Consider the following 13,708-nt stretch of genomic DNA (forward strand, 5'->3'; position numbering starts at 1 on the left):
AGATATCGATAATACACCGTTTGATTTCGTGTCGTTCATCGCAGATAGATCATAAACAAAATCATTCGTGACAACTCCGAGATAAGACCTTGAACTAATGGCATATCGACCAGCAGCTGAAAGATAGTAAACAAGAATACAAATATCTTACACAGACACGACATCCGGTATACCATATACGTGATACAACCGCGAGTTGAGAAAAGAGAAGAAAAAAATCGTCGTTCAGACACGAATGAATTTCAGGATGCAAATGGATTTATCATTCAGGTATATGGATATTAATTGGTGATCTATTTTTTTCGTATATTGTATGATTAACAAAATTATTTTATTGTACCAAATACTTGATTAAAAACTGAAAAAAAAATATATATATATATATAAAAATCTGTTCGACTGAATAAACGTCTAAGAAGTTGATCTATAATTGAATGATCATTGAAATTTTGAACTATGATTCTCAGGATCACAATTATATTGTAATTATAAGAAAAGGTATTTTATAATTTCGTCTGGGACGATACTCGTTTAGATGTAGTACAATTAGTACAATAAAACAAATCTCGAATCGATCAAAGACTACATAATTCTTCGACCAGTTATAGATACATGTTTTTGTACCGCAGATTGGATTTAATTTGTATACAGTGAGATTTGGTAGCTGCAATGAATTCAGGCAGCTATCCCCATCTGTCCAATTCGTTGAATGGCTTCTTTTGTACTGTTCCAGAATTGCCAGCTGAATGTGCAGATAGCTCTTTCCGGTTCCGACGTCGTTTACCTACGCATATAATGAGATATTGGTTTATGCGCAACGTCATAACCCGTAAAATTTATTAGTTGTACTACGTTTAATCATTGTAGGACAATATTCTTTGAGAATTTTATGGTTTTTTACAATGATAAATGGATAATGAATCCTCTGAAACATTTGACCAAGGTTGAAATAAAAATCCCACTGTAGATTTAATGAAAAATGTGAAATAAATATATATTATTAATAATTTTTTTTGTAGTAAAATTCGCACGTTACACAACCACCACCACCTCCTCTCACACATCGTCACTATGTTTTTATAACTTTTTTCCCCACAAACCGCAACAGATTTTTTAATCCTCATTAATATTACATTAATCGCATAACAATTTAACAGATCTCTATATCACAATTATAATTATTATGTACGTATAAATATCATATTCACGTTCTAATATTCTTTTTCTATTTTCGATGCGAACTTTAGTCATTTTTGTTTAGTTTCATCGATTATCAATTCTCGTAACAGAAAATAGACAATTTGTGGGTCAATAACTATTTCCGACAGGAAAAAAAGGCAGCTACTTATATAGTTCATAAGTATAAATAATATATTGAAACAGAGACAAATCTTGAAAAAACCAAAGAAATAAAATGAAATAACGTAGCTGCAAAATTTGTACATCTTTCTTTCTTTAGCCTTCACGTTGGATCTTATTGCTATTTGTTAAAAACTTATCAGCCCTTCGAATAATATCGAAAACTTTCCAATCGAGTAAACTTCGAACGATCAACACGTAATAATTTTTCTTTTTATCTGATGTTCAATTTTCAAATTTACAAATAGATAGTCACAGAATATCGTGGTTTATTTGAACACCTAATACTGCTAATTATAAGTCCGTATATATACTGCAAGTTTTTCTTTCGGGAAAAGTACATCAAAAAAATAATGTACATATAATATATATATAAATAAATATATAAATGAAAATCGAGGAGATTCTTTTGCCCCGTAACTGAGGAATAAAAAAGAACTTTGTTCAAATCTTGAGACCTACTAAATTATTTGTTAATAAATAGTTAATAAATATCGAATAAAATTGAGATGTCCAGTTATTTAAAATAATGGATAATAAAATAATTTGAGAATTCAGTTCAACTAAAAGAATTAGAATTATTCATCTGATTTATCAAACTAACACGGAATGTCAAACTTGTGACCCTTAAAATCGATATTGATTGTATCCATGCAAACCGTTTCGTTGTAAGAGCAGCCTTTTCGATTAATAAATATTATACATATACGTAGATAAACAGCCCTGAGAAATTTTGAGCTCATTATTTTACTATTCAATTTTAGCACACCGGCAACGATAAATTTCCAACATTATTAAAAAATTCTTAAATAACAAGGCTATTACAATATAGGTATATTTATGAGAAGACCCAAATTTTTTTCTCAGTTTTAGATTTTGAATATTTAATTTTTCCTTACCTATGTGACATAGGTATAAGTGTACACAATTGCCTTTGTGTTTTATTTACGTAGTGGTTTGATCGTTACGCGGACAAAAAATGAGAGGACTTTCAATAAAGTTTAAAGAAAGAATAAACTGAGTACAAAAATTAAAAAGAAAAATAAAAGATATTTTCCATCCGAAATTTCAATACTACATCGACGTATTAAAATGAATGTGTGAGATGGAAGCGACGAACCAAAAAACATATTTAAAAATATAAATAAATTATATTTTATCAAAGTTGTACGGTTGAAACTCAGTTGATAAATTTAAACGAAAAAAATTGGATACACGAAAAAAGAGGAAAGAAAAAAAAATATGCTTAAAAGTAAAAGAACACCGACCGTTCGCGCGATCAGGAAAAATACGTTTCCTGTAACTAGAGTATTTTCCGAGCGCTTCCTAGAGCTTCGAAGAAGTTTTAACGATGGTTTCTTCAATTCAATAACTTTCTCTTCTGAGGTTCCGCGATCCCGTCTCCTCAAACTTGCACAAATCTCCTCTTTTCCATTTTTATTATTATCGGCGTTGAAACTGATTCTTTCCGAATTTCTGTCCTCGGCGCATTTGAGCACTTCGGATATTTTATCGAAAAACTCTCTTTGCCAACTTTGCCCGGTGATATTGGGGTTCGGTGAAAATTCGTTCGATTTTTGTTTCGAGTTTTTTTTATTAGGTGATCTCTTCACCTTGGGGCTAACTGACGGTGTCGATCCCGGAGATTTTCCAAATTTTTTCGAACCCTCCAATTTGTCGCGAATAATTTTTGATCTGTCGCTGCATATCGGATTCGATTTGGCCCTAGCGAGGTTCTGTTTTTTAAAATCAAAGAATTTTTCGTTCTTCGCAACAAACGCTGGTTGTAACCCGACCTGATCTGGTAATCCTTTTTGTTTGAAACAATTCTCTGCGTCGCCAATTTTCTCGGGAATTTCAATTTTCGGTTTCTTCACATTATCCTCGTTTGTCAGTTTATCAATATTATCCGACGTGTTAATCTCAATGATATTTCTTATATCTGCTTGATCCGGACTTCGTTTGAGTATGGTGTATTTCGGTGTTTCTTTTTTGTCAGTTTTAAAATTTCTAAAGTCCGTTGGTAAACTCAGCGTATTCTTTAAGCGTACTTTTTGAACTGTTTTGATCTGTTCAACTTTAATCTCGTCCGATTTTACGCTTCTTTCTTCAAAATTCTCAGTTCTATTTAAAGGTAAGCCCGTAATTCCGTACCGATTCGAACATACGGATGATTTGGGTGAATCAAAAGAATTGGTTTTACATATTGAAGGTACGTTTATTGAATTACCTGACGCCATCACCCAGCCCTCGTCGTCAACCGATTCCTCAGCACCATTCTGCACCTGCGGTTTCTGTGGATCTTTCGTAGGTGAAGTGTTACTGAAACAATTAAATTGAAAAATGTTCCAAATAAAACAAAAATCAACCAATATAAAAAATTAAAGAAAAGTAGGGAAAAACAAGATATCATCGTGAGGTCAACGAGAGCAACTCAATGTTATATATGCTCACATCGTGATTTACCCCATATAGTCGTGACTCTGGTAGCCATAGAGGTCAGTGTGGGTGATCCTTCACGGATGAAAGATATTCGAAAGAGGCAAGGCTAATGGTTCTCCTTAAGCGTGTCGAGCATTTTTCACGAAAGTTAAAATTGAATTTCCTACCGAAGCGCGCGGACCTTCGTGTAACGATCAGTCATATTGACTATACTTATATGAAGAGTTTACGCACAGACGACGACGCTACATTCACATACGTGAAACCTTAGCACATATATAAACTGAGGAGTAAAATTCCATACGTGAATGTATGCGGGATGTATCATATTTTGCATATTCATAAGCAGCTCCTACGGAACGACGAAACATCTAGGAAACCGTCAACCCGCGTGCTCCGAATAAATCTCGAACTATACAACGACACGGAATATAATATCAGAGTTAATAATTCAAGAAACAACGACGTTAATCTTATTATTATAAGTATATCCTTCCTGCAGTGTACCCGTTAACGGCATCACATTAATACATCCACAGGACATGGCCGCGGGGAGTGCCGGAAATATTCGAATTGAATTCTTTTCTCATATTAAGCTTATTTAGAATCGCTGAAACGATGAAAATATAGATATACATATACACGTACTCCAACGACCCTGTACCATAACGACCTGCGATGGAAAGGACGTAAAATGATGTTGACGTCTGCTGGAAGCGAAAAGCGAACTCAATAGGACCGGAGGGTACGTCTTCAGGAAACTGTGCTGACGGCGTTGCGATGCCAACATTAATATCTCGTCACTGTTACTATCGCATGAAGTACACCGTACCTACGCAAGTTTCGAGTGCCGGAAATAATAACACGAAGCGTCAAAAAAAAAAAAAAAAAAAAAAAAAGAGAAAAATAAATAAATGAACAAATAACGTTTTATATTAGAAAATCGTCATTGTACGTCACAAAACTTATTGCTTTTGCGGGGAGTTGCTGGATAGGGTATATATTTGCAGTGGAGATAAGCGGCCTCGTAGGAAGCTACACTTTTAGCTCAGCAATTATATGCGAATTGCGAACAACTATACAAGATGCGAAGTAGATTTAGATTGCGGGTATTAGTAGCCAGTAAATATGCGTATATGCTCCAGTATGCAAAATGAACAGCGACATTCGTCGTGGCTGCAGCAGCAACAACGGCGGCAGCATTATATGGATAACAAGAAACTCAAGTTCGCGGCACACCATGCGCACAACTCACCGGGATGCTGGAAGGTGCAAAACGATTTACATATTACTCCAGCTACACTTGCGGATAGGTAGTTACTCTCGAGAGATTACAAATTATAGTCGCTTCCAATGCCTTCTTTTCCTTCTTTTTTTTTTTCCTCAAATCTACGATGGACTAGAACCGTACCGTAGCACGAGATCAAAAGGCGAGGGGATAATATCCTGCATAGTTTGAAATATATTTATAAGCACATTCTCGAATCAACAACGTAGCCCGTTAATCATGGTTAAAGCAAATTAGTAAAAACATGAAACACCTTTTAGCGTTCAACAGTCTACGTTATCTTCAACAAATGGATTCCATAAAATGATCTGGTTTTACGATTTTTTCATTTTTCCGATTCTTTTTATTTCCGGCGATCAAACCAGCGATAAATCTACTTGAAAAACGTAATCGCAATTTACCGATCCTTGTCGATTTCTAGCGTTGCATAAATTCAAGATTATTAGAAAAAAATTCTTCGGTAAGTAAAAAAATAAGAAGGATAAGATAAGAAAAGAAAAGAAAAGATTACAGTGCAGGAGGCGCGGTCAAGCTCGGGATAAAATGCACAGCGTGTATGAGGAAGAGACTTGGAAGGTTTGCGATTTCCATACATAATACGATTCTTCCTTTAGCTTTGCCTCCTGTTTATATCCTAGCATCTGGTATTCTCCACTCCCGATGCTTCAGGCTATGCTCTACGACGGACTACGCCCTCAAGGATTGTCGGTAATGAGTTCTACACGCTTCGAATTTTTCATACCGCAACCAGAGGAGGTTCTCTCCCTTTCTATCCCTGATGTCGTACCTGCAAGTTTATAATCCTTACGGTTGCTTTGTAAACGCATCAATGTTCGTTCCACCGGCATACATGGCAAATAAAGAAACTTAACAAAAAAGAAGATATATTAGCGTATCATATTAGAATTATTTATAAGTTTAATTTAACAACGCGTGTATAATAGGTATACCTGTCCTGCGGAGAGTCGAAAGAAGATCGTTGATTGTTGATTAAAAAAAGACAAAGAACAAAAAAATCCTTCACATTGGTCATCGTCGTATGTATATCGAAAACAATGAGAAGGATTAGCGGCAGTTACAGTTACCAGTCGAAGGAGTTACGAGTTACAAGCGTAGTAATTGGTAGCAAGCGTAGGCGGCTCATTAATACCTGCACCATACCATACCACGGGGTGATGCAGTGAGCTGCTGTTCATGCTGCATCAGAATGCTGTGCAATATTGCCCAAGAGCTAACCGTTGGAGCAACCTATGCCTTACCCGTGCAGCTATAATAAACGTAGTTTTGTTCGACGGGTCTTTTGGCCTGTGGGTTTGTTCCGCAACCAAGATCTAAGGTCGAGATTATATCATTCCTGGTGCATGACATTGTTTATAGACATGCAGCAAATGCGTTTGCATGCGGCTTTTTTTATCTTTTTTATTTCAAAGCAATCTCGAGATAGCTCATGGATATACATACGGTAATATCGCTGGTAAATTCCCATTTTTTTTTTTTTTCTTTTAATTCCCTTTATCATTCGGTTTGAGACAGGGTATTTGAGATTTCATCGTCTCTCAATTCTCAGAGCTTTTGAACGAGTGTTTCACATGCAGAACTAAGCAGGATATTATAAGGTGAATAAGATATAAGGTGTCGCGTGTCACGAGACGATGCTTCGCGCCGCGCGATGAACATTCAGCTCGGGAGGACATTAATTTTGGAATTTTTATGATCCTAGGCTTTTACGTGTAATATTATGATCACCGAGAACCAGCGATGCAGCGGGTCGTAATGGATAGGCATAACACGGTGCTACGAGTCCGTTAAAATTAAAAGCGACGATAAAATACACACATTAGAACGAAAGAAAAAATAATTAAGTGTGCTCACTAATATGAACCGCTTCGAACTCAAATTTATAAAACTTCGGAATCCCGAAGGATTTCAGAATATGTATATATACATATGTATATGTTTGCTTTGAAATATTGAGTACAACTGATCATGATGGATTTTGGTAATACATTGTTCGCGCGTATTTTACACGCGTTTCACGATCAGACAAACAAAAGCAAATTGAAAAATTAAAAAATTAAGTTTTTAAATTATTACCGGTATTATTAGCGGTACGCCGCGTATAATCGAAGCGGACGTGTTATAGCAGTCGTCGATTCGTTAAAAGTACGTACCTACAAACTGCTCCCGGCGTATTATACCGCGTTCACGGGTATAATAAGTCTCGCGTCGCTGTCGGTTTGTTAATTAGTTTGATAAGCAGATGATTGCGATAAGTATGGTAGCCATAGATTGAGAGTACAAGAGGATCGAACCGACGGGTAGAAATCATAACTGCTCATCTTTATATCTGAATATTGCCATGCTCGGCACTTTTATACTGGACGCAATTGGAATCAGTGAAATATAGAAACGATAAATCAACAGCAAAGGAGATTTCAATGCACGGAAGCGGAAGATTATTCCGGCCGGTCGCAGCATTTTCGAATTGAGCAATATTTAGTACGCAGATTCTGGGGCTCGGTAGTAACTCGAAACTCACGAATAAGGTCTTTTTTTCAGAATTAGAACTGAAGTTTTACTCGCGCGTCGCTCAAATCTGTCACTCTGTGAGTATCGGTTTGAATCGGCTTCAGGTGCCGACAGATCCAGTATTCCAGATAGGCGTCAAGAAAATATTACCTGCGCGCGTGAGTCGCATAACAATTATCATTCTGAGGATCGATCAGCTGCAATCTGGGCAAAATTAAACCGGGATTATAATAAACCCGCAGCAGCTACGCGTTATCTCGCTCATTAACCGAGCTAATGTTACAGGAAACTGGCGCACCCAGAGCTTTTTTTTCATACTTTATTTTTTTATCTCTTCGGGATCAAAGTGGTGGACAGGAGTATTTTTAGAAATCGCTGAGGAAAAAAATTGAGGAAGAACTGAGATGAATACAAGTGCGAAAGAACGTGAAGATAACTCAAACGTTAGAGCGGAACAAAGTTATATGCAAATTGCGGCTTCACAGCATAGTGGAGACAGTTTCGCACGCAATACCTGCAGCAACGGGTTGCAACGCAGTTTCAAGTAAGCGTACTGCGATGTTTATTCGACTCTGTATTTGGTCTATATGTTCTCTAGCGGCAGCTGCTGTTCGCCGCTTCAACTCTGAACAATTTAACGCGTTTTATCTCACGCGCGAACTATACGAGTCGTCCAACTGCGAGGGTGGGAAATTCCAACGTATTTATGTGCTCGAAAGTTGCAGCACAACCCGTGTTGTATGCCCCGCATTTATTTGTGAACTGTAAATAAACTTGCCGCGAATCGGAGTAGGAAATAGAGCAGATATCATGCAGCCGATTATTCATTGCGGTCAATAAACAAACCGAGAAGAATTCAATAGGAATAAGAAATTTCAGTTTACATCAATTCCGGGTTTAAGAATAAAAAGAGTTAGAAGATTTATGTACATTTCGCTTGCGAATTCTACCAGCTGACAACACTGTCAACGATGCACTTTAACATTTTTCATTTTTGAAGACGAGAGGAATTACTTTTGTTGGGCGAAATAAATAATCAAAGACCGGTATCTCATACAATTTGCTCACTTGTGAGATTTGTGACGTGCAACCTCAACTTCGCGTGATATTTAGAAAATCAAATCGAAAACGAGGGATGAAAACTACTCCGAAACAAAGCGTAACATTATTAAATTTTTTCAACCGATCATTTTTCACGAACGATTCAAGGTCAGCATATTTGTGATTTAGTTACTTACTCGGACGACGAGAGCTTTCTTTTTCTGTCTCCATGTTGTACTAGACTGGAGTTTTTGGATTCTAGAAGTAACTGATGCTCTGCATATTTTTGTAGGCGGAAGTTTGGTATTCCAAAATTATGTTTTTTGACTGCATTCGCCTGATCTCGTCTGTTCAAACCCACGTAGGCTGTAGTATCCGATAGCCACGAAACGTGAACGCTACCTGAAATAGTGCAAAATTCAGTTGTCACCCCCCAACGATCGTATAAAAAATTTGATGCTGTATTCAAAATTTGGATAACATATGACCTACCAAATGGGGAGAATAGCTGCGAAATATCACTGAGTTTCCATTCTTTTGGAAACGTGATGTGAAAAACGTGATCTCTGCTAGGATTAGCTAGAAATATGAATAATGTAATGTGGTAAAGCTCGTAATGTGGTGTATTACTATAGTAAAACGATGAGGAATAGTAACTCACGGTCTTGTCCCTTTAGGTCTATGTATGGGAAATCTTTCAATCTTGTTATAAGCAGCCTAAAATCAGAATTGAAATGTTAACTTTGATTTTAAATCTGGCAACTATGAAATTAAAATAGAAACGAAAAATACAGAACTCACTTATTCATGAACGGATTGAGCAGTGGCGAGTTTGGGAGTACCACACTGGATTCTGGCTTCTGCAAAGTTCCTGAAAAACCAACAATATTTCGAATCAAAACTGCCTGTGGAAAGGCGAAATCGATATCGTAATCGAGGTGTAGTCTCCAAATTTGAGTTGATTTTACCTAAATAATTAGATAACGAAATGAAACACAATCCAGTAATGTATGCGTCGTAACCAGCTTCGTGAGACTTATCCACCAAAGAGCTGTAGCTTTGATCAGGAACAGCATCAATTTCTGGTATACAATAAGGCGGTTTGCTCACAGTTTCGTGGAGGGCATTCAGAATTGAGCAAGGAATGCTTTCTCTGAATTGTGAAGATTGACACATTATCTTTGTATCCAATAATCTGAAAAATAGAATCCAAATTGATAATCCCCCTTCTCTGGCACAACTAATTAAGATCTTTACACTCACTTTGGAAATAGACAGTGAACGAGAGACTTGAACTCATAGTAACTTTCTGGAAGAGGGGTGAAAAATTGATGCACTATGTGACACAAATCAAGTAACATATTGTGTCCGACTATCAGTTTTCCCTGTAAGGATCAAAAGACAGTTGAAAATTTTTCCCTACAAACACGGGTTTTAACGAATAAAAAAAATGTAACATCATAATTGAACTTACAGAGTCTGCGATTTTTCTAAGCAATGCACTCAGGCCAACTGCTTCTTGCATTTCAATCTTTTCCTTCTCTCTTCGCTCAGCTTCTTTTTTTTCCTCTTCTTCTTTTGTTCCCATTCTTTGGACAACCAAGCACTGTCCACCACTATCAGTTTTTCCTTCAAGCCTGAGTTGGTTTGGCCATCGCATTCTTGCTTCTTGGTGTATAATTCGCCTGATGAAAGCATTGCATCTATCGATTATTAACTCCTGAGCTTCAGAATTTAAGAAATCATCAATCCTCGAGCTGTAAGAACAAAAATTGAATAGTGAAATGAACACACACATAAAATCGCCATTTAAAATTCTACTCACCATATTTCTTCAATTTGCAGTCTGTCATCTTCTGGAATTGGAATTAAGTCCGGCGCATCTTCTCTGGCCTTTTGCCTCTCCTCGATTTTTTTGCCAAGCTTTTCTTCTTCGGCACTTGTCAAATAGGGTATGCCTTTGTGGAAGAGTTTGTTGAAGTCAAAACCCCGATCAGCAAGAAAGGACATACACGATGCCTGGCACATAAATCGACAGTCAGGAGCTGCACGATTCAAAGGTCTTGGGAATACGTAAAAATTATACGATCGCTGAAGGTATCTATTACAGAAATGATAGAAATTAAACTTTTAACTGCATTGTTCAGAGCTCTTCGAATATTTGTTGAAAATCTATATGATTATTATAATAAAAAGAACATAAGGCCCTAAGGAACGCACTTGTTTTCATCTTTGTTAAAAGTGAAGACAGACAATCCAAATTGTACAAGCAAAAAATCCATCGAACCAGATCTAAGCTTAGCGTAGTACTGAGATGGAGTGTCAAAGGCGCTAGCATCTGGACCAGAATTGAGTCCTGTAAACTCCCCGTCAATTGCCAAAAATGAAGCGTTCTGAAGAACTTCATTTAGATCTTCAAGGACTCTCTGAAAATCTGTAAAGTTCATTTGTGATTTAATAAGAATAAATATGCAAATGAAGCTTAGTGAATTAAATCTCGCAAAGTACAGTCTTATGCATCCAATTCAAGAACTATAATTTGCAAAATGAGTCAGCCGACAAGCTAACAGTATATTGTAATGAAAATAACAGTAAACCAAATTATAGACGTAACATATAAGTTGACCTAAAAAATGTAAACAGAAATCATTGAGTAAAACTGAGCTTCCATACCGAGGTGATAACGTAGCATCAACTCAATAAAACTTTGATAGAGAAAAAGGAGTCAAGATTCATTGAAAAATTGTAATCCGGAGATTACAGCGTAAGTATTTTGTTGACACTATCTATTATGACATGTGCCCCAATTTCTAACCTAAAACTCGGCCATGAAATTGTTCGGTAATGTTTGCAAGTTCCATTCAACTAACATGAAGAATAATTTGTGAGTAATCCATTACTAAAAATAAAATTAAAGGCGTACATCAATTATCAACGAGTGTTACTTACTTTCGCGAGTTACCTCCATCGTACGATCTACCCCGTCAACGTTGTTTTATGTTTATGCGCCCGACTCAGCGCGCGAGAGCGGCAGACATCTACGGTTTCGGATTTGAGATTAGGCAGACATTTCACTCCGTAATCCGTCCGGAACTTAGCACGAAATCTAACGGGATTAATCGAACGCACGTATGCGCCACTTGCCAGCCTCGTACGATACCGTTGTCGTCCGCAACGTTTGACGATACAAGTAGCTGTCAAAGTCGTTTTTTAAAATCGGTTCTATATGGCATCGCTGACTTCTATTACTCCAGAAAAGGCGAAAGGTTTAGATGATTTTATATGGCTTTAACACAAGTAGAATACTGTTAAAGCACATCTGCTCCTCATGAGATGCATTTAATCATAACCTATAACAGGCATGATCGTAACAAAAATTATTTATCCAAATACTCTCAATTATTTCGTACAAAAAATGCAGACAGCTCTAAACTCCACTAGGGAAAGGTAATGGAGATATATCCCTAAACTCCAAAATTATCCCTCTTCTGTTTCAGCTGCACTGACAGACATTCTTAGTGCACTAAATACACCAGAAAATGTGAAAAAAGTAACTGAAGCAAAAGAAAATTCGGGCAACGAGATGCTGAAGATGATGCAATTTGTCTTTCCAATTGCTACGCAAATCCAAATGGATGTAATTAAGAATTATGGTTTCCCAGAAGGGCGTGAAGGTATAGCAATTCCATCAAAATAATTGTACTTTTATATTAAAAGAAAAAAAAAAAAAAAACCACATCAAACGTACAGATTCTCATTTTATAATGAACAAATCTCTCATTCACAGGTACTGTACAATTTTTACAACTAATTAGGACACTAGAACGAGACGATCCTGAGATTGCACAGCTTCATGGTCAAGTTCGAGCTTACTTCTTACCACCTGTAACTATAAGTACGTCAACAGAGGCATCACTTTGAAATAACAGACAACTTCAAATTAGGGAGCTGTATTAAATGTGTGGCAGTATTATGATTGTTACGATTATCCATCATTGAAATGAAAAGAGAGATTCTGAGTAATTGCATTATCTATTAATTCACAATCCATTGTAATAAATGAGTGTTTTATTAATATATCGGTTTATGTTATCTACGAAATAATATATCCATAATATACATATGTAAAGCATTTATTAATTTTAAGGCAAATTTTCATGGGATCCCCTATTTATATCATTAGTTATATGTATAAATCATTACATTTTTTCGTTAATCAAATGCAAAATTGTATAGGCTTATAAATCATCGAATAAAGTCATTTTTTTATCTGGTATTTTTTTTAATGATTTCCAATAAATACGAAAGCTCAATATAAATTGCTCACTATTTATACATTGATAGAAAATTTCCTTTAATCTCTATCAGTGGAATCCACAATAAACCTTACTCAAAATTCACATTGAATTTGAATAACGTTTTTATGATCATTAGTATTTTAATTTTTTTCAGACAGAACACTTTGACAACATCAATTACACAACTATAAATTTTGATGAAAAAATATACATAAGCTATTTCTTCAAGTCTGTTTTTTTTTCACTTTTTTGTTACTACTTTTAGAATCCTTCCAGTCATCTACATAAATATATGAAAATGTAGTTACAAAATTGCAAGCAAACATAACTTCCTTGGTTATAGAATGAGACCAAAATTATATAAAAAAAGTTATTTCCTAATACTTTATACTAACTGTAAGTGAAATTTTACAAAGTTTTATCAAAAAATCGCAGTCTTGAACGAAGAAGTGCTTATAATGGTGAGGTAAATCTAATTGCAAAACTGAATAACTAGATAGTAGACATAAACAAATTCAGTTATGCAGTCCTAGTTATCTTGAGAGTAAATAACTTTAGGAGATGATAAACGGCAAGAACACATCCACCGCTTTATTGCATTTTTATTTCACAAATCCCAGTTTTGTCTCAATTGAATGTTTTCTTCATTCTAGGATGAACACTGGGCAGTATCAGGAAACATTTCCTCCATGATCTAAATATCTGAATAGTGTAACAAAGAATGATTACTTATATGCCATTTCTCATTGAA

At 35.9% G+C, this 13,708-nt stretch overlaps 2 protein-coding genes across 3 annotated transcripts; one reads left to right on the forward strand and one right to left on the reverse strand.

Annotated features, from left to right (window-relative positions):
- Positions 1–273: 273 nt before the first annotated feature.
- LOC105687691 (poly(A)-specific ribonuclease PARN-like) lies at positions 274–11,775 on the reverse strand. 2 transcript variants are annotated; one of them, XM_012403525.4, is made up of 12 exons: positions 11,609–11,775; positions 10,880–11,093; positions 10,485–10,760; positions 10,134–10,416; positions 9,923–10,044; positions 9,628–9,854; positions 9,461–9,530; positions 9,321–9,376; positions 9,152–9,238; positions 8,857–9,061; positions 3,590–3,681; positions 274–784 (listed from the first exon to the last, which is right to left on the reverse strand). In XM_012403525.4, exons 1-12 carry the CDS (start codon positions 11,625–11,627, stop codon positions 684–686), a joined length of 1,752 nt encoding a protein of 583 aa, XP_012258948.2. In that variant the 5' UTR covers positions 11,628–11,775; the 3' UTR covers positions 274–683. The 2 variants fall into 2 exon arrangements, 1 of the variants encoding a protein (XP_012258948.2); XR_007277393.1 differs by lacking the exon at positions 274–784 and adding an exon at positions 5,683–5,876 and having other exon boundaries at positions 3,605–3,681.
- Positions 11,751–12,935, forward strand: LOC105687694 (protein C10). The gene is made up of 3 exons (XM_012403533.3): positions 11,751–11,925; positions 12,157–12,333; positions 12,447–12,935. The coding sequence occupies exons 1-3, from the start codon at positions 11,886–11,888 to the stop codon at positions 12,578–12,580; spliced, it is 351 nt and encodes a 116-aa protein (XP_012258956.1). The 5' UTR covers positions 11,751–11,885; the 3' UTR covers positions 12,581–12,935.
- The last annotated feature ends 773 nt before the right edge of the window (positions 12,936–13,708 follow it).

The sequence above is a fragment of the Athalia rosae genome, chromosome 3, assembly GCF_917208135.1.
Source record: "Athalia rosae chromosome 3, iyAthRosa1.1, whole genome shotgun sequence".
Lineage (NCBI taxonomy): Eukaryota > Metazoa > Arthropoda > Insecta > Hymenoptera > Athaliidae > Athalia > Athalia rosae.